Source organism: Halichoerus grypus, chromosome 14 (genome assembly GCF_964656455.1).
Source record: "Halichoerus grypus chromosome 14, mHalGry1.hap1.1, whole genome shotgun sequence".
In the NCBI taxonomy this organism is placed as follows: Eukaryota; Metazoa; Chordata; class Mammalia; order Carnivora; family Phocidae; genus Halichoerus; species Halichoerus grypus.
In genome coordinates this window covers 88296959-88323961 of record NC_135725.1, presented here as the reverse complement: position 1 = coordinate 88323961, position 27003 = coordinate 88296959, and the positions used below count along the sequence as shown (strand labels likewise).

General features: G+C 58.3%; 1 protein-coding gene across 1 annotated transcript in view; it reads right to left on the bottom strand.

Moving 5' to 3' along the window:
- HMCN2 (hemicentin 2) overlaps nt 1–27003 on the bottom strand; it is a 150356-nt gene that overhangs the window by 32731 nt on the left and 90622 nt on the right. Inside the window, exons 44-72 of the mRNA XM_036117053.2 lie at nt 25172–25333; nt 24160–24441; nt 22939–23106; nt 21663–21776; nt 21090–21176; nt 19693–19884; nt 18779–18952; nt 18561–18674; nt 17866–18008; nt 17160–17310; nt 16329–16547; nt 14694–14807; nt 14135–14322; nt 13530–13626; nt 12593–12754; nt 12317–12430; nt 11166–11368; nt 10409–10490; nt 8995–9126; nt 6592–6735; nt 6341–6500; nt 6129–6253; nt 5512–5695; nt 3014–3111; nt 2243–2509; nt 1571–1752; nt 1053–1134; nt 825–961; nt 79–220 (exon numbers count right to left, since the gene is read on the bottom strand). Of these exons, the coding sequence (XP_035972946.2) occupies nt 79–220; nt 825–961; nt 1053–1134; nt 1571–1752; nt 2243–2509; nt 3014–3111; nt 5512–5695; nt 6129–6253; nt 6341–6500; nt 6592–6735; nt 8995–9126; nt 10409–10490; nt 11166–11368; nt 12317–12430; nt 12593–12754; nt 13530–13626; nt 14135–14322; nt 14694–14807; nt 16329–16547; nt 17160–17310; nt 17866–18008; nt 18561–18674; nt 18779–18952; nt 19693–19884; nt 21090–21176; nt 21663–21776; nt 22939–23106; nt 24160–24441; nt 25172–25333 (4419 nt within the window). The remainder of the gene's footprint in view (nt 1–78; nt 221–824; nt 962–1052; nt 1135–1570; nt 1753–2242; nt 2510–3013; nt 3112–5511; nt 5696–6128; nt 6254–6340; nt 6501–6591; nt 6736–8994; nt 9127–10408; nt 10491–11165; nt 11369–12316; nt 12431–12592; nt 12755–13529; nt 13627–14134; nt 14323–14693; nt 14808–16328; nt 16548–17159; nt 17311–17865; nt 18009–18560; nt 18675–18778; nt 18953–19692; nt 19885–21089; nt 21177–21662; nt 21777–22938; nt 23107–24159; nt 24442–25171; nt 25334–27003) is intronic.

The window sequence follows — 27003 nt, the reverse complement described above, 5'->3', positions numbered from 1 at the left end:
CCACAGAGGGAGTGGGTGCTGGGAGCTGCAGCCGGAAGGAGGGCCAGCGTGGGGGGGCGGCAGGGTGAGGCCACTCACCGTGGATCTCCACACGGAAGGCCACGCTGGTGCTGCCCGCGGCATTGTGGGCCGTGCAGCTGTAGTCGCCCCCGTCGGCCGTGCTCAGGGCCTGCAGCTGGAGGAACCTGCCCTGCTCTGGGAACTGGGTGTGGGCATCCGCCTATAGGGTCCCCAGGGTGGAGAGACCCTCGTTAGTGCTGGGCCAGGGTAGGCCAGCCCCAGGCACCAGGCAAGGAGGACCAAGGAACCGGTGGGGCGGGACAGTGGTCTCTGCCCCATTCTGGGCTGGCCTATAGATGCCCACCTGATGCCCCTCTGGGGGAAATAGGCTCCTGTGGGAGGGAATGAGCCTCCTACCCCTGGGATCTGCCTGTTGGGGATGTTGCAGAGGGGGCTGATGCTTGGATCACAAGCTGGAGCTTCCAGAAGACCTACAATTCTTGGTCCCCACTTCGGGGGAGGGGTAAGCACAGAGAACCTCAGTAACTAGCCCTGGGTCACCCAGCCACTACGTGTAGCTCGAAGGTATAATGGGAAGAACATAGATATGCATTAGAAGCCAGGATGTAAATCCTAGCCTTGCCTCAGTGTCCCCATCCATAAAATGGGGATGACAATAATAACAGGAGTGCAGGACACCAGGAAAGCAGGGACGCGAAGTGCTGGCATGAGGTTGTCCCTCAGCACCGAGGATCTAGTCTGCAGGGTCTGGGGCTTGAGCGGCACAGAACGTGGCGCCCCCGGGTCCCCAGCCTAGCACCCACCTGCAGCAGGATGCCATCCCGGTGCCATTCAATCTCAGGTGCCGGCTCGGCCTCCACCGAACACTCCAGAATGAGCTGTCCCGGAGCCAGGCCGACCACGGGGCGGGGGCCTCGGGGCCCAATAACATGTGGGGGGCCTAGGTGGGCAGCAGAGAGGGCGTGAGAGACGGACCCGCTCTGGTAGGCCCCATCCTGCCTCCCTCTCCTGCCTCCCCCGGCACCCCCTACCTTGAACCCTGACCCGGAAGCTCTTCTCGACTTCGCCAGCAGGGCTCTGGGCCAGGCAAGTGTACAGCCCAGCATCGCCCACCTGGGGACGGAGCAGGGTGAGCAACTGCCTCTGGCCCCAGCCTGCCCACCACCCGATCTGGTTTGCTTCCTCCACAACTAAGGACTGAGGATGCAGTCTCAGGCCGGCTGAGTCTGCCACCCTGCCTTTCCAATCATTCCCCTCTCTGGGATGCTTCTTCTCTAGCTCCACCTCACCCTCGCTTTCTGGCTAGGGCAAAGCCTGCCTCTTCCAGGAAGTGCCCCTTGATTGCACCAGCCCTCCTCTGGTTTCTGCATCAGCCTTGGCTCTGACTTGGCTGGGAGCCCTGGAGGGCATGGCCCAGGTGGGTGGTCTCCACATGCTCACCCCGCACAAAGGAGGAGCTCAGCCTAACTGCCAAGTGCTGCCGGGTCCTTCTCCCCCCACTCGCCACCCCTTCCCCCAGCCTCATCCCACGGCAGTGGGCCAGCAGCACCTGCACGCCCTCCATCTGGAGTGCCCTGCTGCTGTCCTCAGGCCTGCTCAGGGCCTGTCCATCCTTATGCCAGGTGATGTTGGGCGGGGGGGCGCCCCGGGCATCACAGTGGAGCTCCAAGGGGGAGCCGGGCGTCAGCAACAGCTCTGCAGGCTGGCCTGAGTCCTCGATGTGGGGGGGATCTGCAAGACACCCGCCCGGGGTCAGCCATGGCGGCCGCACCCAAAGTGCTGGGAGCTGGGGTCCATCTCCCACACCCCACCATCCCGAGGCTGACCACCGATGGGGCCCAGAACACCAGAAACCAGGGGCCCCTTTGCCTGGGCCAATTATTTGTGCTTTAAAACCAGCAAGCACACGGTGTGGAGGGGAAGATACAGCGGACTCAGAGCTTTCCAAGATTTCAGCGGCTCTTTGTCCCTGCTTTACAAGGTTTGGGGGCCAAAGCTGAAGAGCGCAGCCCCAGGAGAACGAAGGGCCATGTAGCCCTTCTATGCAGCAGCAAGGTCAGCATCCCGTATGAGCCTGCCTTTCCCCCAAAGCCTGCACCCGGGCGGCAGCCCATGGGGAGATCCACCAGGGGACTCACCTCCTCACCACCTTCTCCTCGCCCCCGGAGGCCCACCCTGCACCCAGGCCCAGAGAAGCTGGTGCTGGGGGCAGGTGACTCACCCATCACTGTCAGTTGGAAATGCCTCCTGGCTTCCCCTGCCTCGCTCACGGCCACGCAGGAGTAGGTCCCTGAGTCACCAGCTCCTGCTGTCTCCAGCTGCAGGCTGGGCCCCTGCTCCAGGCTCTGGGGCAACAAGGGCTCCCCATCCTTCATCCACGACACTAGGGGCAGGGGGCTTCCCCGGGCTTCACAGGGGAGGACCACTGAGGAGCCGCGGACCACCGCCACGTCATTCTGGAACTCCACGGGCTCCAGGATAGGGGGTACTGTGCAGGGCAAAAGAGTGAGCAGGAGTCCTTTCATTCTGCGTCAGGGGGCCCTCACGCTTGGACCTTCGCACAGGCTGTTCCCACATTGGTCAGAACGCCCTTCTCCTGGACAATTCCTTCTCATCTCTAGTCTTCAACTTAGACCTCACCTCCTCCAGGAAGCCTTCCCTGAACTCCCCAGGCCAGTTGAAGAGCCCTCCTCTGTGCTCCCACAGCTCCCTGTCCTTCCCCTGGTGTCACTAGTTGCCTGGGATTGTGGTTGCCTCTTCACAGAGCTGTTTCCTGCACTGACCTCCTGGGGGCAGGGGTCACCTCTGCTCCCTGCTGCATCCGGGGCCTGGGAAGGCCCTGGCCCAGCACAGCGTCTAACGGCTGCTTGCGAGATGAATGAGTGAGCAGCCAAATGAATCAAAGACCGAGTCTCTGTGTTTGCGCCCTAAGGCCAAATGATGCACTTTTTCTCCAACAACCCCCTCCCTGCCGCCACGCCCCGGTCCGTACCGTGCACCTGCAAGGTGAAGTTCCTGTCGGTCACGCCAGCTGGGCTTGCGGCCACACAGGTGTAGACGCCAGAATCTGCCAACTGCACCTGGGAAATCCTGAACCCCCCCGGGGAAGGGTGGAGGGGAAAAGGGGGAGGGGAGGGTGGCTCCATGGAAACGGTCCCTCTCTTATGCTGTCCCCCAGTGGCTTACCTGCCAGAGAGGCAGCTCGGAAACTCCCACCTGAACAGGCCCGGCCTCTGCCTAACCCCCTTTCCTGGCTCCCTGGGGCCCCCCAGAGTAAAGCCCCAGACTCCCTGGCCCCTGCTGCCTTCTCTGACCCCCCTCCCTCTGAGGCCAGACTCCCTGCTTTCCCAATTCCGCGGGCCACGCTGTCCCATCCAAAGAGTGGGACGCCTGCCTGCCCTTACCCCTCTTCTAGACCATTCCTTTTCACCTTTAAGACTCACCTGAGTCACCTAACCTGTCTGTGCCCCCCACCTCCTCTCGAAGTCCCTCTGGCCCCAACCATTCCTCCTGAGCTGATCTTGTCAATGTCCCCTGTGACCCTGAAACATGTCTCTGCTTGGCTCCCAGGACAGCACGCTTTCCTGGAGTGCCTCCCCCACCCTCCCCATCCTCCTGCCTGCTTCTCCTTCCTGGGACCTTAGACCCATCTTAATACCAGCCGCCGGGGGTACAGTCCACACTCACACTTGGGGGGGGGCGCCTGCAGCCCATCCTGGCTTCCACCACCACCTGTTTGCCCACAATCCCCAAACGTCTATATCCCTAAACTCCTGAGTGGAGTAGCAAACACCTGGCTCACATCCTCCCTGGATGTCTAAGAACCTCTCAAACCAACATATTCAAACAGAACTCGGGTCTCCCCTTCAACCTGCCCACCCCCACTATGGTCCGATCTCAGGAAACACCTTCCGTGGACCTCAGCCTTCCAGGTTCCCGGATGCAGGCCACAGAGCCTTGCTCCACTTCTCCTGCTTCCCACCTCTGACCACCTCCACCACCACGGCTGTGACCCAGGCCGCACGGCATCTCCCCCTCATCCCCCTCCTGCTCTGCCCTTGGCCCCATGGTCTCTTGTCTACCCAGCAGCCACAAGGATCCTCTAAAAACCTAAGTCACAACCCAAAAGAATTGAGAGACTTGAACAGATATTTGCACACCCATGTTTATAATAGCATTACGCACAGTAGCCAAAAAGTGGGAGCAATCCACATGTCTGCTGACAGATGAATGGCTGAACAAGGTGTGGTCTGTCTGTATTGTGGAATATTACTCAGCCTTAAAAAGCCAGGGAATTCCGACACCTGCTACAATGTGGAGGAGACTTGAGGGCATGATGCCGAGTGGGATAAGACCAGTCACAAAAAGAAAAATACTGTATGAGTCCACTGATACCGATGTCCTTAGAGCTGTCAAGTTCATAGAGATAGGAGGTAGAATGGGGGTTGCCAAGAATGGGGGCAGTGCGGGGGGAAATGGGGACACAGTTTCAGTTTGGGAAGATGAGAAAGTTCTGGAGATGGATGGGGGTGATGGTCGGATCATTGTGTGAATGTACTTAATGCCCCTGAACTGTACACTTAAAAATGGTTAAAATGATAAATTTTATGTGTATTTTACCATAATAAAAAAATGTAAGTCATATCATGAGGCTTCTCTACTGAACACCGCCTCCCCACCCCCCCACCAGCTCTTCATCTGTCCTTAGGAAAACCTAGGTCTTTTGAAGGACTTACAAGTCCTATGTCACCTGGTCTCCCCTCAATCCCGCCCATCCTATTCCTTGAACACACAGGCACATGCCCACCTCAGGGCCTTTGAACTTGCTATTCCAACACTCTGCCCGGAAACTCTTCCCCACAGAATCCACCCAGCTCCCTCTCCTGACTCCTTCCACCTCTGTGCACATTTCAGCTTCTCTGATAGTGCCTATCACTGACCACCCGAAAATACCAGCCTCCCCTGCCACCTCCCATTTATTCTTCACCCTACTTTGTTCTTCAGAGCACATATCCCCAGTGACATTCCTCTGTTATAGCTGTTTAATTTCCATTCTCCTCCCCTGATCAAGCAGCAGTAGGTCAGGGGCTTTATTTTGCTCACTGCTCTATCCCAGTGCCTGGAACTGCACCTGCGACAGCCAGCACTCCAAAAGATTGAAGAATGTGTGAAGACATTGCTCAGAAACCTTCTTCCAGGAAGGCTTCCCTGATTTCCTCTACCCCAAGGCAGGCTGAGTTGGATACAACCAGATGTCATCACCTGGATCTGTGCCTCCCTCCCTGGGCTGTAAGAGCCTGAGGGCAGAGGCCCCCTTTATCTCTGGAGTTCTATTTGGGGGGTGGGGGACCCTCACTCTCCCCATCATAAACCTCTGTATGTTTATATTATTTTTATTTGAAAACCATTCAGAGGTGTCCTGAAACCCAAGCTGCCTGAAGAGTGGGTCTGGGACCAGGTGGCCCAGGGGCTGAGGAGCCTCTTCCCTACCTGAGGGTGCGGCCAGAGCTGTGAAGGCGAGTGCGCTGGGAAAGCGGGAGGGGCAGGCCGTCCTTAAGCCAGCTCACACGGATGGGCGCAGAGCCCCGGACGGGGCAGGCCATGGTCACCAGCTCCCCAGGCCTGCTCACCAGGGTCCCCGAGCTCTCTGCCCACTGCTCGATGGTGGGAGGGACTGGGGGTGGGTAGAGGGAAAAAGGGGGTGGTAAGGGGGTTTAGGGAGAGGGTCTGGGTGGGGGAGATGGGCTCCTCTCGGGCAAATTCCAGGAAGCAGCAACCGTCTTGTATGGGGTTCTCAGAGCCACATCCTTGCCAGGTGAGGCTAAAGCCCACCACGTGGGGGCACAGGTTCACCCCATGGCTCTATTTGCATCTCCCCTATTCCCCGACTCTCCTATCGCACCCCAGAGCTAGAGTGCTTGGGTCTCTGGCTAAGAACAGGATGCAGAGGCCCAGAGAGGTCAGAGGATGGCCCAGCTGGGGCTTGAAGCCGGGCTCCTGCATCCTGGCCCTGGCATCCCCGTGCAGATGCCCTGGTGGAGGCCCCACCATGGCCAGGCTGCCGCAGATGGCGGACCCCCACGTCTCCTCACCCCTCAGCTGCTCACCCAGCACGCTCACTGTGTGCAGTCTGGCGTCCTCCCCTGCCATGTTGTGGGCCACGCAGGTGTAGGCGCCCGAGTCCTCGGCCTTCAGGCCCTTCAGCACCAGGGCGCTGCTGTCCAGGTAGAACCTGCCCGGGGGCGGAGAGCCGAGAGCCGGCACGTAAGGTTCTGTGGGTGATGCCTGGGGACCCGGGAGGGCACAGGCCAAGCCTTACCGCAGGTGGGGGCCCACGCCCTGGTCCAGCGGGCCACCGTCCTTCAGCCAGGTCACGTCGGGCGGTGGCTGCCCATCCGCCTCACAGTCCAGCCGCACCTCCTGTCCCTCCAGGACACTGTGCTCCTGGGTGACGCCCGAGCTCCGGATCTGGGGGGCCACTGTGGCAGGTGCTGTGGTGAGGCCCGGGGACGTGGCAGGGGCTGGCGAGGGGGTGGGCCATGGTCGGGGGAGTGTAGGGGGCAGACGTACCCAGCACGGCCACTACGAAGTCCTTGCGGGCCTCGGCCTGGGTGTTCTCGGCCACGCAAGTGTAGGTGCCAGCCTGGGAGGGCTGCAAGCGACTCAGCTGGAGGCGGCCCCCGCGGGAGACCACACCATGCGCCACACTGCTCTCTGTGGGGTGGAGAGACGTGCCAGGCCCCCACCTGCCCAGACCCGCCATCCCAGGTGCCGCCATTGGGCCCGGACACAAAAGTCATGTGACTCCTCTGAGCGGGTGTCCATCTCCCACACTCGCAAGACCCCTGGAACCTTTGCATCACCCACCGGCCTCTTGTACTCACAGGGAAACTGAGGCCCAGCCAGGGGCAGGGTCTCGTGCCAGCTACATCATGACCTCCCTCGGCTGGGTCTCTCATTGCTCTGTGCGTTACAGCCCTTACCTATTTCCTTCCACTGGGGACATTCCTTGCCAAGATACCCCACTCCCCTTTAGTGTCCAGGACTTGCTCCTCTTCCTGTGGGCCCAAGGACCCTCGGGCCCACCTCACCCCCACCCTCGCTCCAGCTTCACCCTGCCCACCCCCACCCCCCAAGGCTGCCAATCAAGGTGAACCAGCCACCCACTGAGCACTTCCTGGTCCCCATGTGGGTCCCGTTAGGGGCACCCCAGGGCCTCAGCTCAGGCTGCACGCCCACCCCAGCCTGGAATGGCCCCCATTCTCGGCAGCTGCACTTCTGCCTGAGCCCAGGCTGGGCCACCCTCCCCCGGGCCCTCACTGGTACAGCCAGTCTCTCAAGACGAGATCTACTGAGCTGCTACCACGTGTCCAGCTGTGAGTTTGGGGTTCAAAGCCGAGTAAAGCATAGCCCCTGGCCTCAAGGGGCTCCACGTGCATCAGAGACAGTGAGACACGCATGATCCTGCGTGACCAGCCCCGTGAAGCCCCTTATGGAGCCGGGAGGGGTCAGGCACGTCTTCGGAGGAGGCAGGTCTCAGCTGGACCAAGTGGGTGTGAACCAGCCAGTAGAGGTGTTCAGGGGGGTCGGGGTGGGTATTTCGGGGAGGAAAGAGCATGTGCCAAGAAAGGAGGTGGAGAACGGGGCCCGGAGCGGCTCCACAGCAGGTGTAATCGGAAGAGAAAGGAGAGCATATGCCCCACAAACACTCGTCCCCGAACCTTCACGGCACACTATTCACCACAGCCCCAGGGTGGAAACAACCTGAATGTCCACCAACTGATGAAAGGATAAACCAAATAGGGTAGAGCCATGCAGTGGAATAGTCAGCCATAAAAAAGAGTGAAAAAATTTTAATTTAACTTAAAAGAAGGAATGCAGAATGGGCACACGCTACAACAGAGGTGGACCTTGGAAACAGGATGCTAAGTGGAAAAGCCCGTGAGAAAAGGCCACATATCGTATGATTCCACTGATAGGAAATGTCCAGAACTGGCAAATCAGTGCCAGTGGCTGCCTGGTTCTGGGGTCGGCAGCAAGTATGGGGGGAACGAGGGGTGTAAGGTAATGCGTGAGGGGTTGCCTTTTGGGTGATAAAAATGTTCTAAAATTGATTGTGGGGATGGTCTGCGAATATAGTCAAAATAATGGAATTATAAGCTTTAAATGGGTAAATCGTATAGTATATAAATCTTGATAAAGCTGTTTTTGAGAGAGGGAGAGGGGGTGGGGGAGGGAGAGAGAGACAGAGACAGAGAGAGAGACAGAGAGACGGAGACAGAAGGGTTTGTGGGAGGAGCCGAGAGCAGCTGGTGTGTGGGGCCCGGTGTGGGGCACGGGGAGGTGGGCTGGCTGAGCCCCGCGGGGCCTCCTGGGCTGTGTTTCTGAGGACTATGGCCAAAGGATTTCAGCAGACAAGTGACCGCCTCCAAGCTGCACTTTGAGATCCCTTCGTCCCTGTGTGGAGACGGCACTGGGGGCTTGGAGTGGGCCCAGGACTGGCGTGGGGGCAGCTGGAATGGGCAAGGCTAGGGGCAGAGAGCTGGCTGTTTCCCACCTGACAAGAGGAAGGTTCTGCTGGGACCCCGGGGTGGGAGGAGAAGAGAGCTAGACAGGGACGAAGGCCTAGACAGGAAGGTGACCAGCAGCCAGGCTGGACGGAGCTGAATTCCAGGAGGAGGAGCTTTGGAGGCCAACGTCAAGGCCGGGGTCAGGCCGGCTGGGCCCTCAGCACCCACCCTGCATCCACCCATCTCGTGGGAGCCAACTGTGGCCACAAACACAGGGAGCCTTCGAGCCCCCATGGAACAGTTCTCAGCATTGGGATTTCAAGGGCCAGCATGTGGTGGGACAGACAGGACGCTGCCGCCTTCGATTTTGCCGAGAACAGCGACAACCAACAACTCTTCCCTCTTCGTGGTCATGGCAGCACAGAAAGGAGTATTCGGCACTGAAAGGATGCGATGCACTCACCAACAGGCATTCTGTCCTTCAGCCAGGTCACAGCAGGTGCCGGGACCCCGGTCACGTCACAGCTCAGGACCAGGGGGCTCCCAGCCACCTGGCTCACTTTCTCTGTCTTGGGGTTCTCAAACGTTGGGGGCACTGTGGGAGAGATGCCAGATTGCCACAGTCCTAAGACCCTGTGGCCCCCTTCCTTCCATGGGGGCTAGTTAGGGATACCCCACCAGCTCTTCGTTCTGGTTAGTAGTTGACATTTTATGCTTTGCCATGGGTAGAGATACAGATTGTTTTAGTCACAGGTGTAAATAGAACCTGCATCGGTCTGTTTCAAAACATTTACAAAGCAGAGTCCAGAGGGGTCCACTCAGCCCAAGGATGGTGAGTGCATGGCTACTGCGCCAGGAGTTCTTAGCCTATGCCAGGGCAGACATCACTAATCGATCCCGACACCCTCTCCTGCTTGGCCAGGAAGAGGTCACGCATCCCGGGCAACCACTACCAGTGGAACAAAAATGGCTGCGCTCAGGGTGAATCCTCTTTGTCCTCAGGGACCAGACCTTCCCCCTTCCCACCACTCATCAACGTAGCCATCAGGAGAAGGCTTTAAACAGCACACCCGGTGTCAGTAATTCCCAACAATGGTATTCAATATGGCTCCCGGTTGGATCCATCCACTGCTCACCTGGTGGGGAGGTCACTGGCTTTGCCTTCTGGGGACAATTTACTTCCAGGGCAATTACAGTACTTTACTTACCACTTGGTAGGCCCTGAGCATCCACCAGCCTAGACGCTCACTCCTGGGCTTTTGTAGGAGAGAGGTAACATTCTCTCTCATTTAATCCACTGTGTTTTGGGATCTCTTTTTTACACAGCAGTGTCTATACTCTAACCGACATAACATCTGACCCCAAGCAAATCTGGCTGAGTCTTCATCCCTTGCTTCCCTAGCTGAGCTTCCCCACACGCCCACCTTGAGTCACATCCAGTCAAATGCCATCTGTGCTCCATTCTTGGGCTGATGGAGCGGGTCCCCCAGGTGACATGGCCCCAGGACTCCAACCATCTGATCTCTGAGGGCCCCCCTCCCAGGGCTTGCATGCCAGGCTCGTGCCCGGCACTTTATAGATATATTCATGGCAGCCCATCAACTGAATGCTTCCCATACATCTAGGGAGGCAGGTACTGCCTTTGCTCCTTTGACCGAAGCCAAACCCGAGGCTCAGAGGAACCAAGGTGTTCTGCTGCTCCCCAAGAGCAAGTCATCGGCAGTGCTGTTCCGATCCTGGTCTTTTCAATGCCAGATCCTGTGCCCTACACACTCAGGGCCACTGCCTCTTTCTAGCGACTGCCCTTCCCACCCTGGGCAGCCCTGTGTGCTGCTAGGGGTCCCACGGCAATGCCCTCAGGCTGGTCCCCAGCTTACCCTGGACAGTGAGGACAAATGTCCGCATGGCTTCCCCGGCTGTATTACTGACTTTACAGCTATATAAACCTTTATCCAATACCTAGGACAAAGAGAGCACATGGTGATGGTATACATGGTGCTGGGATGGGGGTACCGAGGGCTCCCCCAAAACACCCAGGCCACAGAACCTTCTGGAGAAGGGACTCCCCAGATATGCTGGTCGTGCCTGGGAAGCCAGAGGAGATAGGACCCCCTGGCCTTCCCCCAAGAACTTCAAGAAGCAGGAGGGTGGTTAGGAGGTGAGTGCGCAGGTTCCAGACCCCCACCCTTCCCCTGGGCCTGCACGCCAGCCAAGCCTGGAGGGAAAAGTCCCTCACTGTGGGGACGGCGCTGGGCCAGGAGAGAGGAGCCCAGCACCATTTCCCAGAGGGGCAGCCAATATGCATCCAGCAAACACTTGTGAGTGTCTAATCCACACCAGGGAGGGTGGGCAGAGCAAACTCCCAGAGAGTCATAGTCAGAGGGGCCTGGAACAGGCTTCTGGATCCCAGGAAAGCAGAAGCAGGTGATTGGGAATGGACTTGCTCAAGGTCAGGACCAGATTGGAGCCCTGCGCTCTTCTCATGCCTCCCACCCCGGGGGCTGCTCATCATTGCTGTGAGGTCCTGTGGGCTGAGGACTGCCCCTGCCACACAGCTGCCCAGCCCCACCTCCCAGGCTCACCAGGACCGGCACCCACAGCCACCCACGGCTGCCCATGCCACGGGCTGCTCACCTGGGTGTCCCGGATCTCCAGCCTCTGCCCCCCCAGCAGAGCCTGGGTGCGCTGTGCCAGGACCAGGGGCTGCCCGTCCTTGTGCCAGCTCACGGTGGGCTCAGGGAGTGAGTCGGTCTCACAGCTCAGGACTGCTTTGTCCCCGGCCCGGACCACGATGGCATCCTGGGGGCCTCTGGGAGGCTGCCTGAAGGTGGGGGGAACTGGGGCAGCAGGTGAGCAGCGTGAGGCACGCCAGCGTCCCCGGCGTCCTCCCCGGCTCCAGCCGTGGGTAACGGCCGATGGAGGCCCACAGCGTCACATGGAGGAGCCCGCCCCAGGGATGGCACAGACCCAGGGAGTTGGAGGGAAGAGAGTCCAGGTCAGCGTGCCAAGGACCTGCTGGGTGACCTGGGCACAGCCTCCTGCCTTCTCTGGGCCTCAGCCTCCTAGATGGGGAGATGCTCCCATGGCCCTCCTGGGCTCTTTCCGACACAAGGCAGGCCCCGGCTGGGTTAGAGCCCTCCCTAGGTGTCCCCACAGCCCATGTCCTTCCAGTAGACCAATGTAGAAGCCCCCCAACCCTGGGCTGTGAGCCCACAGGGCCTGGCATAGTGTCTGACACGCACACAGTAGCTGAACACACACAAATAAATCAACTAGACCCAGGGCTAAAAGGAAACTTCCAGTGAGTGCTGGGCATGACAACTTGGGCCAGCTTTTCCCCAAGAGGATTCTGAAGACCAGGAGCCCGGAAACAGGCTCCATGCCGAGAACCTCTGGTCAATCAGGCTTGGGAAGGGCCTTTCCTGGGCCAGCTCCTGTGGCTCCCGCTGTCCCCTCATTGACTTAAGAGCGCACTGTGTGCCCGGCACGGGGTAAGCGCTCATATACCCTCATTTAATCCTTACGCCAACTGTCCACTTACAGATGGGAGGCCTGAGGCTCCGAGAGGGAGAGTGACTTGCCCAAGGTCACAGTGCAAATACGCATACAGCTGAGTCTCAAACCCGGTGTGTCCAGCTCTACAGACCAGGATCTTCCCACCACGCTGCTCAGAGAGTGTGGGCATCCCAGACTTCCCCAGGGCCAGCTGCCCCTCTCCTGGCCGTGCCGCCTCGGGGTGCGGGGCTGAGGGCTCACTGAAGGAGTGGGGGACAGACAGGACATACCCAGCACGCTAAGCTGCACCAGCTTCTGGTCTCGGCCGGCAGCATTGAGGGCCTCACACGCGTATATCCCGGAGTCTGACGGCCGTACTCGGGCTAGCTGCAATGTGTGGGTGCCTGCCGGGGGAGCCAGCCCCCTTACACCAGAGAGCAGACCCCAGGCCCCAGGCCTTCCCAGACTCAAGCCTTCCCAGACTCCCTGTCTGGTCCCAGGTTGGAGGAAGCAACTCAGACTCCCCACATAGCCTCAGGCTGGGCTCTGAGCCTCAGTTTACCCACCAGGCAGGAGGAAGACCTCTTTTCCCAGGGAGAGAGCCTGGCTGTCCCGGGACCACGTGACCTCAGGGCTCGGGTGAGCATGGACGTCACAGGACAGGGAGACACTGCTGTTGACGATGGCAGTGACCTGCTCCAAGTTCGGACCTGTGATTCGTGGGGGGGCTGTCCCCACAGCCGCCAGGAGAAAGAAGGACCCATGAGAATACATTCCAGCAGGAGGCCGAGAGCCACAGAGTGGAACACGGCCTTGAGGAGCTCTTGGTGCCGTGCCTTGGCGCATCTTCAAACAAGGCCGTGCAACACCCCTGGCTGTCCTAGCTGCCTCACAGTTGAGAACACGGGGCTCAGAGATCAGAGAGGGAGAGTCACTTCCCCAAAGCCACTCAGCGGGTCAGTGGCAGAGCTGAAGTATCAATTCGGGCTCAGGTCCTAGACCTGGAGTGCTCCGCACTGTCATCCCTCTGTCCCTGCGGCCACAGCTGCCCCACATCTGGAGGCAGAACTCATGGCCAGTGAGATGGAAACCCCCTACTAGGTGACCTCTCTGAGCTGTACATTTGGGCCGGCCTCCTAGCTCCGCTCTGGGGAACATGTCAGCCCCACGCCAGGGAGAGAGTAAGTCTCAATAACGGTGCCGTAAGGCCTCGGAGGAGCCGTTCCCTGGCAGCCTCCGATGTTGCTTAAAATCATCTGGGGTTGGACCACAGGGATCAGGGTCCCCTCCCTGTCCCAGGAGATGGCTGGCACCAGCTGGGATCCATCCACTGTGCGCCCAGGCCCAGAGCCCAGGATGCTAGAAGCAACGAGGCGGTGCCCCTCCGGGCGGGAAGAGGGGCCGGGTCTGCCCACGAGGTTAACCCGGCGAGCGGCCACAGCCAGCCCAGAGCACCAGCCCTCAGCTGGGAACCCCCAGGGGCTGCTGCTCAGCCCAGCTCACCTTGTATCCTGAGGGTGAAGAGCTTCTCTGAGGAGCCCGCCGGGTTCTCGGCCACACACATGTAGCTGGCGGCGTCGGCCACCTCCGCCGTGGAGACCTGCGGGCGCAGGGAGAAGGTGCCTGGGAGACCCCACAGGCCTGCCGGCTCTGGGCTCCCCCAGGAAGTGCTGTGAGGGCTCCCGGCCACCCCTGTGTGCATGAAGCAGCGCTCAGGGGGCTCCGCGGATAGGCCCCCCCCCACATCCCCCAAGGCTCTCTGTGACATTCGGGGCGTAGTGTGAGATTGATGCCGGATGATTCCCTGTAGCAAACTACGTGGTGACAACAGTCTCCCCCTGGCTCCAAGCAGGGCCGCTCGGTGCCACGCTGGGCTCTAGCTGGGCGTGCGTATGTGTCCTTCTCGGGTGCTAAGTGTGGCCCTGTGCTGCCAGCAAGCTGCTCACGTAAGGTTATTTGGTGGGCTGAATTAAATCCCGGCTGCTCCAACATGCTTCCAGGCCAAGAGCCTCATTCGGCACAGATAACAGCAGCTCCTTGGTTCCCGGACAAGCAGGACTGGGTCACAGCAGTTTCAGCCTTTAGCCTGAGCTGGGGGTCGCCCTGACCTGCAAGACTTGCCCGTCCTCCAGGACCTGCAGCTGTGGGCTCGGGGAGAAGGGCAGCCCGTTCCGGAGCCATGAGATGGTGGGCATGGGGTTGCCCAGGGCCGGGCAGCGCAGGCTGACAGTGCTGCTGGCATTGACGGTCACCTCCTCCACCAGCTCCTCCGTGTCACCCAGGATCACAGGTGGGGCTGGGGGCGGGGGAGAGCAGGGTGAGGAGCAGGCAGCCTGCCTGGGAAAGGTCCCCGGGGTAGGGGGTGGGCAAGGAGGGGAGAGCAGCCCGTGGTACCAGGCTCTGGCTAGGGTGCCCGGTGCCCTCCTTCCCCCCGCCCTGATGCAGCTAAGGAATCTGGGGCACCGGGAGGGCTGTGATGTACTCAAGGTGATGCGGCTAGAAAGCAGGTCACTTGGAATTTGAACCCAGTTCCAGCTCGCGTGCCCTACGTGATCAACCTCCCAGTGCAGCAGGACTGAACGTGCACCCTGCCTTGACCCCCTTTAGCAGGGAGGGTCCTGTGGGGCCTGCAGACCGAAACCTTCTGGCCCCAAGCTGGCCACTCACTCAGCACAAGCAGCTGGTAGTGCAGCCAGTCCTCGCCCACCTCATTGGAGGCCTTGCATGAATACCTCCCCGCGTCTTCCGCACGCACCAGGGGGATCTGCAGGACCCGACCTCCTGCGGGGACACAGGATAGAGACCTGAACGAGGGCAAGGAGGCAGGGGACCCTGAAGACATCACTGCCCCACCTCCTCTGTGAAATGGAGAGAATCAGCCTGCCCTGCTTGCTGTGGGAAAGGCCCTGGGCCGAGCATTTTCCTGGCCTCTGGCTCTGGTGCTCCTCCTCCTCCCATATGACAGATGGAAGAACTGAGGCTTCCCAAGAGTGCCCAGCAGTGCTGAGCCCGGCTCCTCAATGAAGGCAGAGGGAGGGGACAGAGAGCTGGGCAAAGGTCCAGGGATAGGCCTTTGAGAAACAATAAGGCAGCTCCTGGGCTGTGGCGATCAGGGGTGGTGGGTCCTGGGGGGTGTCACCTGGGACCCTCTGTGATTAGGAGGCAGCCAGGGCCAGACCCTGGTATCTCTGCAGGGCTAGAGGTGGTGTCCAGCAGAGCCGGGTTAGGGTCACCATGTGTTCAGGATTCTGGGTTGGGGGATCGCTAGCCCAGGCTGCGGTGTGCTCATGGCCAGGGTTAGGGGCTTGTGACCTGCAGAGCCGGGGACAGAAGCAGGACTGGAGAAACAGTGGCTGCGTTTGGGGATCACTTGACACGTGAAATTAATCTATGGTCAGGTTCAGAATTAAGGTTCACTTGTGACCACAACCACTATGTGCCCATGATTAAGGGTCAGTGGCCGGGGTCAGAGGTCAATGGTGGGGTTGGAGGTTAATGGCTAGGACCGGGGGTGGAGTCAGCTGATGGCTGGGATTAACCTCTGGTCAGGATCTGAGGTAGGAATCAGCATGTGACCGAGCTCACTGTGTACCCAGGATCTGGATCAGTGTCCGGGTCCAAGGGCAGTGGCCAGGTTGAGGGGTCAATCAGGGGTTTCTGACAAATAGCTTTCAGTAAGCATTGCCTCTTCTCCATCTCCAAGAGGCTGCTGTCCTTTGCAAGCACCAAAGTACAAACCTTGGAATGACCCTATTTGTCTAGAGGCCCGCGCAAACCACCTCATCTCCACCCCCAGCCAGCCCCACCATTGCTCCAGGCCTGGCAGGACACAGGACACATCCTAAGCTGAAACGTCACCGAGTCCCTGCTGATGAGATGATAAACAGGGCTCTATGCCTGGAATCCCCTCCCCCCCCCCCCCCCCCCAGTGTGGTCCTCATGAGATCTTACTAAAGGAACTGGCTCCCCTTGCCAATAAAGACACCAGTGTCGGCCAGTTAACCCAGGACATTACAGATCTTGAGGCCCAGAGGTGGGCACGGCCCAGGTGAGAACCTCGGGTCTAAAAACCAGAGGCAAAGGGGGCCCCCGTTCTTGCCTTCAAATAGGCAAGGAGCGTCTAGTCCAGGTTTGTGAAAGGCAACCAAGGCCCAGAGTGGTTGCATGGCCTGCCTGTGGTCACACAGCCACACAGGAGAGCTCCAAGGACTCGTGAGGGCAGTTAAGGAGCCCAGCTCCGAGGTGGGAGAACCCCGATCCCTGCCTGCAAATGCCCTGAGCTCTCTGTGCACTCTAAACTACCTTGCAGAACAGACACCCCATCTGCGGCCGAGAGGGGCTGGTCCTCCCTGTACCAGGTGAGCTCCGGGGGAGGGATAGCATTGGTGTCACAGTGAAGGTAGGCAGGGTTGTTCTCCACAATCTCCCGGTATTCCGTCACCCCACCCCGGGCCTCTTCTTCCCTGGACAGGATCTCGAAGGCTGCACTGGCGTCGCCCGGCTTCTGGAACATGGGGGGCACTGGGGTGGGGGACAAAGCCATTAGAACACACAGCCGAGGGATGGGGATGCGCCTCTGCTCAAAGAGACTCCTGTGCTAGCCTCTCTCAGGTGTGGGGACTGCACGGTTAGAGCAGATCCCTTAGGTCAAGGCAGTTTTTTAAATTCACTCATTCTTTCTGCCAGTGTTTATTGAGCAACTACTATGCTCGGCACTAGGATAAGGTTCCTGCCCTCTGTGGCTCATGTCCTCAAAGACTCCCCATGACATGCTGACACCTCTGAGTGGAGGAAGCCAGATCCTAAGTTTTAGCCAGAGTTTGTTTATTGGAGCACAGAGGTACAAAATCATTGGCTTTCAGAAGTGGTGAGGGCCCTTGAGGCCCCCTAAGCTGATGACCCACATTTTACCAAGGTAAAACCAAGGCCGGGGGGAGGGCAATGGTGGCCCCAGGTCATGGAGTCAGTTAACGGGAGAGCCCGGGGCCAGGGGCCTGGAGGTAAGACATGCCAGCCAGCAGTGAGAAAGGGAAGAAGCCACCAGGAAGAGTCCTCCTGCCAGACTGTTCCAGAAGCACGGACATTCCCCACGCCCAGCTGTGGCGCCCCCCGTTCCCAGTGGCCCCCACGCACCCTGGATGAGCACACTGAAGTCCTGGTCATCCTCACCGGCCACGTTGCCGGCTACACACAGGTATCGCCCCGAATCCGAGACCTGCGTGGGCTGGATCTGGAGCAGCCGGCCTTCGCCCAGGATGCGGAGCCGCTGGTTGGGGGTCACGGGCTGGGGGTGGGAGAGGGGGAATGATCAGAAATGAGGGGCAGAAAGTACCCAGATGAGCCTACTTAGATATATATAGTTTGTAATTTATTTATTTGAGAGAGAGAGTGCGCGTGGAGGGAGGGACGGAGGGAGAGGGAGAGAGAGAATCTCATGCAGACTCCATGCTGAGTGCAGAGCCTAATGCAGCGCTCGATCTCATGACCCTGAGATCAAGACCTAAGCCGAAACCAAGAGTCAGACACTCAACTGACTGCGCTACCAAAGTGCCCCAAGCCTACTTATATTTTAATAAAATTTTAAAAATACAACACGAAGTGACGGTAGTGCTCTGACAATTTTATAACACCAAACCCGTATAGCTCAAAAACCGTGAGTTAAATGGGTAAATGTAGAGTTGAACGTTGATGAGGCCTGTTCCCTACAAACAGTTGGATTTCTTGTTAAAATATAAAGTGGGGGAGGGCCCAGGCCGGCTCTGGGGCCAGGTGCTCTGACGGGCTTCTCTGGAAGGTTCCAAGCAGAAGCAGGGGGCCCCCCCGGGGTTTCCTCACTTACCCGTCCGTCCTTGTACCAGCTGATAGTGGGTGGGGGCACGGCCCAGCTCTCACACTCCAGGGTCAAGGTACTGTTGACCTTAGTCTTCACTTCCTTCACGCTGGCCTCCCCCAAGGGGTCGTCTTTGGAGATGGAAGGGGGGACTGAAAACCACAAGGGGGTCTGAGGAGCAGGCCTAGGAAAGGGGTGCTGAGACCCAGGGCTCACCCTGCACCCAGGGCAGTCCCAGAAATGGGGGGCAGGTTCCCGAGAGCCGAGGAACAGGGACCCTGAAGACGGACCTGCTCCTGCAGCTGTTCGCTTAGGGGAGAGAGTGCTGGTTGTCAGTGTTTTATAGGACAGGGCATGTCTGGGGCAGGGGAATTCCTGGGGTGACCTCTGGGGTCCATTCTGGGGGTGCTGGGTCTTAAGTTGTGGGGTCTCTGGCCGCACCACAGTGCAGGTGGCAGAAGGAAACCAGGACTGGTGTGGATCTGGGCGTCCACGTGACCCAAGTCCTAACTCGCTTGTTCCCCCGTCTCCTGGGCCCTGGGCCCTCAAGTGACTGAGTCAGCCCTGGCTTCCTCGGACCATCAGAGGAGACAAGCCATAGGAAGGGGCCTAGGGTGTCTGTGGGGCTCAGGTGCCGGGGGACCCTGGGCTCCCACGCAGCCTCCTGCCTGCCCTGCTGGTGCCCTGGAGGGTCCCTGACTCACTGAGCACTTCAACGTGGTAGTTCTTCATGGCCTCCCCAAGTTCATTGGTGACGACACAGGTGTACTGGCCCGCATCTTCCTTCTGGGCATTCAGGATCTGCAGCCCGTGGGTGCCTGCTTGCAGGGACAGTAGCCAGGGTCACCCCCTGGTCACATGACCTCAGGCCCAAGAACATGACTCCTGTCCTTTTGCTTCTTCCCCCTACACAGGGCATCACCTGGGAGCAGCTGGATGTTGTTCGAAGCCTCAAATGGGACGCCATCCTTCATCCAGGTGATGGTGGGGGAGGGGAAGGCCAGTGCCTCGCAGATCAGAGAAATGGGGTTGTTGATGGTCACCGTCACCTCCTCATCTGCACTGTCCTCGGTCACTCCCAGGATGGTGGGAACCACTGTGGGGGAGGCAGGAGGTGTGATCGTTAACAGAGATCCCTAACCCTGGGCCCAAAGATCCAGAAAAGTCTCAGACCCTGGTGTTTAGCTTCAGAGCCTAGGCTTTCTACCACTAAGCAATGCCACAGGGGAAGCTGGACAATTTCTGCCTGGATTTCCCCAGTAGTCTCTTAACATCCAGACGGTCTACTGATTTACCAGAGCCTTGTCAGTTCTGCTTGTGTTCCGGAGGGTTCCCTGATATGCAGAATAGCTCTGCTTTCATTGGTCCTAAAATTTCCTCTTTCAGGTCCCACAGGGGACTGTCCCCTTTACCACCAGCATTTTTAGAAACAGATTTTATTAAGCCAGGCTGTGTCCCTCTCATCTACTAGCTCCCCGTTTCTCCTGACAAGACAGTTCATGCTGATTGCCCTCAGGAGTTGTACACCTAGGGGCCCAGTCACCTCTCTAAGCCTCAGAGCTTCACTGGTGACACAGAACAAGCACATCTCCCATCTCCTAGGCTTGTTGTGAAGATCCAACCAATCACGCCTGTCCAAATGCCTAGCCCATGATTAATGTTCAGCCAACAGAGCTATTATTTTGTTGTGGTGGTGTTATTGTTGTTATCGTTGAACCCGGAGAAATGGGGGAAAAAATAGGAGAAGGCTTTGTGGACACTGTCTGTAAGGAGCTGGTCACCTTGGTTCTCCCTCCCGTCGGCACCCAGGGTGGCCGGAAGAGGCCCAGCACTTACCCAGGACACTGAGCTGGAAGTGTTTGGTCTTCTCCCCCACAGCGTTGGCTGCAATGCAGGAGTAGTGGCCAGAACTGGACAGGTTGGCCTGGAGGACCTGCAGGAGGGCTCCGTCTGGAGAAATGAGGTGGGTGTCTCCACCAGCCAGGGGCCGGCCATCTTTGAACCACGTGACCTTGGGCTGTGGGTGGCCTGTAAGGAGGCGGAGAGGCAGGTGGGACAATTTAGCAGGTTCTGACTAGAGGCCAAGAGGTCAGAGGCGGCTCCAGGATAGGGCAGAGGACATGGATTCTTCATCTCAGTCCCAGAGGCCCATGCAGCAGGGCAAGACACAGAGCAGCCATCAAGCCTGGTCTGGGTCCTTTCCTATGCGGTTGACTGCCTTTTCCTTATGGAGGAGTGGGCTGAGATGGCGTGGTGTAGACAGGCAAGACAGAAAGGCAAGTTATTCCTTTCACCTATCCATCCATCTATCCACCCACCTCCCCATCCATCCATCCACCCACCCATCTACCTCCCCATCCACCCATCCATCTATCCACCCACCTCTCCATTTATCCTTCCATCCATCCACCCACCCACCTCCCCATCCATCCTTCCATCTATCCATCCATCCATCCATCCATCCATCCATCCATCCATCCACCCACCTCCCCATCCAACCATCCATCCATCCATCCACCCACCTCCCCATCCATCCTTCCATCTATCCATCCATCCATCCATCCATCCATCCATCCACCCACCTCCCCATCCATCCTTCCATCTATCCATCCATCCTTCCATCCATCCATCCATCCATCCATCCATCCATCCATCCACCCACCTCCCCATCCAACCATCCATCCATCCATCCACCCACCTCCCCATCCATTCTTCCATCTATCCATCCATCCTTCCAGCCAGCCAGCCAGCCAGCCAGCCAAACAGCCCAGTCCATAAGCATTAATGGGAGCCTACTCTGTCAGACACTGGGAAAACCATGGTGACAAAGCAGTCCTTGGGTCCTCAAGGACCTCTGAGCCCGACTGGGGTATACAGATGCCCAAGGTTACTATGGTCTAGTGTGCTTAGTGCTGGGACAAGAAAGCCCTGGGGCCTGTGGGAGCCCAGTGGAGGTAGCCCATGGGCCCAAGGGGTCAGCCAAGGACTCCTTGTGGGAAGTCCTAGAAGCAGAGGTCTGTAGTCAGGTGAGGAGTGGGGGTGGGGGGGAGTGTTTGGGGGCAGAAGCATAGCGGTGCAAAGATGAGCAGGGATGTGGTGCCAAGTTCATGATTTGAGAGACCCTCCGTGGGGAGCAGTGGGACTGGGGGCAGGCTGGGACCCCCAGGGAACCCCTCCTCTCTGAAGCTGTCTTCTCATGCCTCTTCCCAGCCCACTGTGTGTGTGGCCCTTACCTGTGGTGTTGCATGTCAGCTGAGCTGTCTGCCCCTCGGGGACCTTGACCGCCTCCTCCAGGTCCTCGTTCTCAATCCTGGGAGGAACTGGGAGAAGCAGGGAGACAGATGGTTACTGACCAGGGTTGGCTGAAGGACTGTGAAGCAGGAAGGCAAGAACCCAGAACCAAGAGCCTAAGGCAACTGCCTTCAGTTCCCCGTGCCTCAGTTTCCCATTCCCTTGTGCCTGCTTCCATGGGGCAGTGAGTTCAATAAACATTTGGTTCTGGCTGAGGGAAGCACCAGTGCCTCTGGGGGAAGGCCCTGATCAGAGGAAGGCAGTTGGGTGGTGTTGAAAATATACGCCCCCTTCCACTTTGGGTTAGTCCCTGCTGTTTCCAGAAAGTTCCATGGCAGCCTTAGAGCAGAGGTTGCTCATCAGGCAAAGAAAACAAGGCTTGGCCTCTCCCTCCTTCCTGTGCTGAGTCCCCTGCTACAGCACGAGTCCTAAGTCCTGGGCATGGGCCCCCAGAAGCTCCTAGGTGGGAGAGGAGGAATCCGTGGGGTGCACAGGAGAATGGGGCTGTGACATACCCAGGACGTCGACGCTGAAGTTTCTCCGAACCTCCCCAGCCTCATTGCTTGCCAGGCACGAGTAGAAACCTCTGTCTTGTTCCTGTGCCCGGGTCATCCTCAGCATCCAGCCACCTGGGGAGGAAGAAGAGTGGGCTCCAAGCACAGCTATGAGCAACCTCTGTCCTAAGCTTAGCCCAGGCTGCTCACCAGGAACAGGAGTGCACCAGATATTGTCATTAGATGTGTGTGTGTCCCCCTCCCAGTGCTCCTTTCCTCAGATGGGGAAACTGAGGCCCAGGAGGGTAAACAGATGGAGGGAGCGCCCTGGACATTAGACAGGCACATGGGTAAACCTGAGGACCCTGTTCTAGTAAGAAGCATCTGTCCCCTGGCTACCCCTGGTTCTGGGGATTGGCTGGGGCTGAAAGGACAGCAATGGGCTCTGCAGTCCTAGCCCAGGCCAGATGCCCGCATTCTATTCTAGCAGACCTAGAAAAAAAGCCACGTTCTCCCAAGGACCTCTCAGAGGCAAGCCAGTTTCTCCCAGGGGAACACAATCAAGGATCATCTAAGACCTGCCCAGGGAAAGCAGATACACAGGAAATGTCATTACTGCTGTTCCTGCACCCAGGGCAGACATCACTAATGGATTGCCATGCTCCTTTCTTCCCAGAAACAGTCTCTGAATTCATATCACAAGGCATCTGGTAGCCCCTACCAAATGCTCAGAAGTGGTGCACAAGGGAAAATTTATTTGCTATCCTGGCTTTGGCTGTGTGGAACAACTGTTGAGTCACTGAAGCTGAGCTTCAGTGGTCTTGAAGTTCCTGCAAGATTTGGATGGGACACTGCCTCTTGGTCCTCAGTTTCCCCACTTGTATACCAATAAGAACCATCACAAACCAGCTTTCTGGGGAGGATGAATATTCAGAGAAGGTGCTTAACTCAGCACTTCAAAAGTATGTTACTGTTCTGGAGGATGTTATAGACGTGGCATGAGAATTTTTTTTTTCTGCAGGACTTATCAGAACCTAAACTATGCAAAGTCAGTGTCGGTCTTCAGGAGGGGAACAGAGCAGGAAGTCTTTTCCGAACTTATTTAAATCCAATTGTCTTTCCTGGAGCACCTCAGCTAGCCAGTGTTTTTGGTTGCACTCGTGGGGGACCAACAGCTCAATGGTTATCCCAACCAGGCCTGGCAGCAAAGGGTCAGAGGTCATGGACATGTGATAAACAGAGGCACAGGCAGAGGGCCAGACCTGATAACCAGATACTCCGCTGGCTGGCACCTTACCTGCCAAGAGGTAGGTGCCCTCCCTGGGGCTGATGGGCTCCTCTCCTCGGAACCAGCGGACCCCTGGGGACGGGACACCTGCGGCTTCACAGAGCATCGTCAAGGGGCTGTGCAAGGCAGCGGAGACGTTGGTCAGTGGGTCCAAGTCTCCGATGAGCTCTGGGGGCACTAGACACGGAGGAGAAACCGCATTCAGGATGCAGATGGGCGCTGTATGCTCCTTCCCCGCCCCCTAACAGCTGTCCCCCCACAAGGACCCCCACCCCCAGTCGGGAGAGTCCGAGGAGCAGAAGTGACAAGATCAGAGCAGCTCCCACTAAAGGGAGTGACTGGTGGCCACAGGCTCGGCTTTGGCTTCAGGCAAACACCTGAATGGGATGCCAGGAGGACTCAACAAGCGCTTAGCACAGCGCCCAGGCTGAGCAACGGGACTGGAACTAGAGCCAGGGGGAACACAGATACGCCCCTGAATCTCCACAGCGGTGGTAAGTGGCACCTCTGCACTTTCTAAAGGATCCATTCCAAAAGGAAGCCACACTCTATCAGGCGGGGATAAGTGGGAGAGGCCAGGGATCCCTGGGAGATGGAGGGGGGCAGGGAGGTGGGGGAGGGCATGACGAGAGAGGCCTCCCTAAACCCAGCTTGCCCACCTTATCTCTTACCACTTCCTGCCCCTACCTTGAGGCATACAATAGGAGCTCAATAAAAGATTAGAATCACGAGGCTGCTGCAGCCACCCTGAAAGTGCCATATCACCCCTCCAGGCCTCTGTAGAGTCTGTTCCCTCTGTCCTGCACACTGTTCCCCTCACCCCGGCACCTGGTTAACTCCTACTCAGCTTTTACATTTCAGCTAAAAGGTCACCTCCTACAGGAGGCCGCCCTGACTTCCCATGACAGTGTTGGGAAGTACCTCACCTAGCCAGAGGCCCTGGAACCCCCCATCACACAGGAATCACGCAGGATAGAGACTGCTTATTTCCCCAGGGCCAGGAACGGAGTAGAGGAACAGCAAGTAAGGGAGAGAAGGAGGGAGGAAATGAGGGCGATTTGGAGCCAGTCCTGATTTTGAGAGCAATACTCAAGGCTTCCCCCCAACAGTGGCCCCATCAGTGGCCCGACTCCTGGGAGAACAAGGGGCTGTGCCCGCAGGTTGGAGTGGCCTTGCTCTCTCCAATCGGCCCCGCTCCCCGCCCTCCTCCAACACGCTGCCGGTCCTCACCCAGCACGGAGAGCGCAAACCTCCTCTCGGCTCTTCCGGCCACGTTCTCGGCCACGCAGCTGTAGCGTCCACTGTGGGCAGCCTGAGCCCGCTCCACGTGCAGCCTCTGACCCTGGTTCTGCAGCCGCAGGCCAGGCTCGGCCCTCAGTGGCCGGCCGTCCCGCTCCCATGCCACCCTGGGTGGGGGCTTCCCCGTGGCATTGCACTGTAGAGTGGCCTCCCCATCCCGGACCACGGAGACCTGTGTGGGGGACTCCCGGGGGCCAGCGATCCGAGGGGGAACTGAGGATGAAGAAAATGCCTGTCAGGGCAGGCCACCGTGGCCGCTGGGCGCTGGACACTCGCCACGAGCCAGGCCCGCCCCCATGCAGGCTAAGCTCCCCCGGCCACTCGCTGACCTTGCCAGGTGACCTCACCTCTCGGGGCACCCATTTTCCATCTCTATAATGGGGTCACAACAGTACCCCCGGCCCCTCTCCCACACCCTGGGAATCAGGGGCAGGCCCGCTGTTCGGAGGACAGGGTCACCCAGCACAGCCCTGACAAGGTCTGTGCGGGGTCTCCTTCTGCAGAAACCAGGGCCTTCCTGGAGCTTAAACAGTCCCTGGGACCGTTTGGGGCAGGGCCTTATTGCACAGGGGGGATGCTCAACAACGCTCTTCCTGGTTTTATTTTTAGAACGATTTTTATAAGGCTGTGTATCTGATTTCATCCCTGCAGGACAAGTCCACCCAGGAGCTTCACATACATTTTATACTGCTTTGTTTCCAACTGTTTCAAGATTTATTTGGTTTCTCTGGGCCAATGGGGGCTGCTTGGGACCCTGTCGTCCCTCAAGCTGACTGGGGGGTGGGGGAGGGCGGTTCATAAAACACCAGCCACCTAAGTTCTCATTGCCACAGTTCCTGCCTTTGCTGGGATTCTGGAGGATGCGGTTGGCCCTACCAGGGTGCCCGGTTGCCCCGCCTTCTGGCCCCTTCCACCTGGTTCAGGTCATCCCAGCCCGGCTCACCATGCACCTCCAGCAGCTGGTCCTGGCTGCTATTTCCCGCCACGTTGCTGCACTCACAGGTGTACGTGCCGTCCTGGGCCAGCTGGGCCCGTCCCAGGTACAGGAACCGCCCCACAGCCGACACCTGCTCGAGGCTGTTCCCCTCCCCCGGCAAGGGCTGACCTGGATGCAGCGAGAAAGAACGTTTGTCCTCCTCTCCCCCCATCCTGGCCAACTCCTGCTTACAACTTCAGGTGTCCGCTTCCACATCACCTCGACCAAGAAGTCTTCCCTGATTGCCAAAGCTGCCGCTGGCACCCCCTCTGAGCTCCCACAACCCCCAGGCTTCTCCTCATCGCAGATCTGCCTGCAGAGCAGTGTCCCATCCGAATCCCAGCCCAGCCCGGACCCTCCAGGAAGGCAGACCCTGCCTCCCATCCTCCCTGGGATCCTTAGGAGCTCCTTGGGGCCTGACACATAGTCGGGCTCAACGAAGGCTACCGAATGATCCATTCATCTAGCTGCAGGCTCCTGGGGAGGGAGAGCAAGCAGCTCCCCCTTACCTTTTCTCTGTCCATGTTCTCCCCCCTGCTGGCCTGCCTTGCTGCTCCCAGATTGATCCCTAGCCCAGATCTCTCCTCCAGCTCCAGACACCTCCCCCTGACTGCCCGCTTGACATCTCATCGGGTGCCTAACAGAGGTCTCCAAATGAACAAGCCCCAAACTCTAGGTCTGCCCCCAGACCTGCCCCCCAGTCTCTCCCTCTTGGTGATGCTGGTACTCCTCTCCTGACTCTCAGACCAAAACCTCAAGTTACCCCGACTCCTCCTTCTCTCTTCCTAACCAACCTGGCAGGACATCTGCCAGCACTACCTTCGAAAGGCATCCAGACTCTGGACCCCTCTCGCCACCTCACGGCTACTGCCTGCTCCGGGCGGTCAGGATCTCTCGCTTGGAACCCTGCACCAAGCCTCTCAGGGGCCACCCTTGCTCTCAATGGTCTGTTCTCAGCACGGCTGGCAGGGTGAATTTGTTAGAGGATAAATTGGATTGTGGTCCTCCTCTGTCCAGAGGAGGTAGCCCCATTCCTCTCAAGGTAAAAGTCAAGATCATTAGAGTGGCCTCCCATCTAGCCCCCATCACTCTGGTGACCATCTCCTGGTACCTCTCCCTTGATGACTCTGCTCCAGCCCATTTCCTCTTTGCCTGCTCTTCAAACATGCTTGGCTTATTCCTGCCCCAGGGCCTTTGCACCTGCTCATACCTCTGCCTGAAATGTTTTTTCCCTGCAATATTCTCATGTTCATCCCTCCCTCACCTTCTTAAATTCTGCTTGGCGAAATATCCCTGGTCACCCAGCCTGAAACTGCAAACATCTCCCTCTTTCGGTTTTATTTTTCTCCATAGATAATACTTTCCATCAAAGTTATTCACTAACTCTCAGTTTATTATCTGACTACCCCAATCCACCACCATATTTCCAATGCCCAGAAGGGGGCCTGGCACGGAGAGGCTCTCAGTAAATACTGGTTAAATGAATGAATTCCAAATATTTATTGAGCACCTATTTTGTATCAGGTACTGACCTGGAATTCAGCCATAGCCAAGACAGTGCCCCATGGGGCTCAGACTCATAGGAGAACAGACACTGAAAGACTGAGATGGCTACATGACAGGTTAACACACAGGGGCCGTATCCAGGAGGCCCTGCCCTGGCCTGGGGTGGGGGTCAGGGAGGGCTTTCTGGAAGAGAAGCCTAAGGACCAATCCAGCTCTCGCCGGCTAGGAGGGGGCTGGGGCCCCCGGCAGACTTGGAGACTGAGCAGAGAGGGGCTGAAGGCAGCGTCACTTCC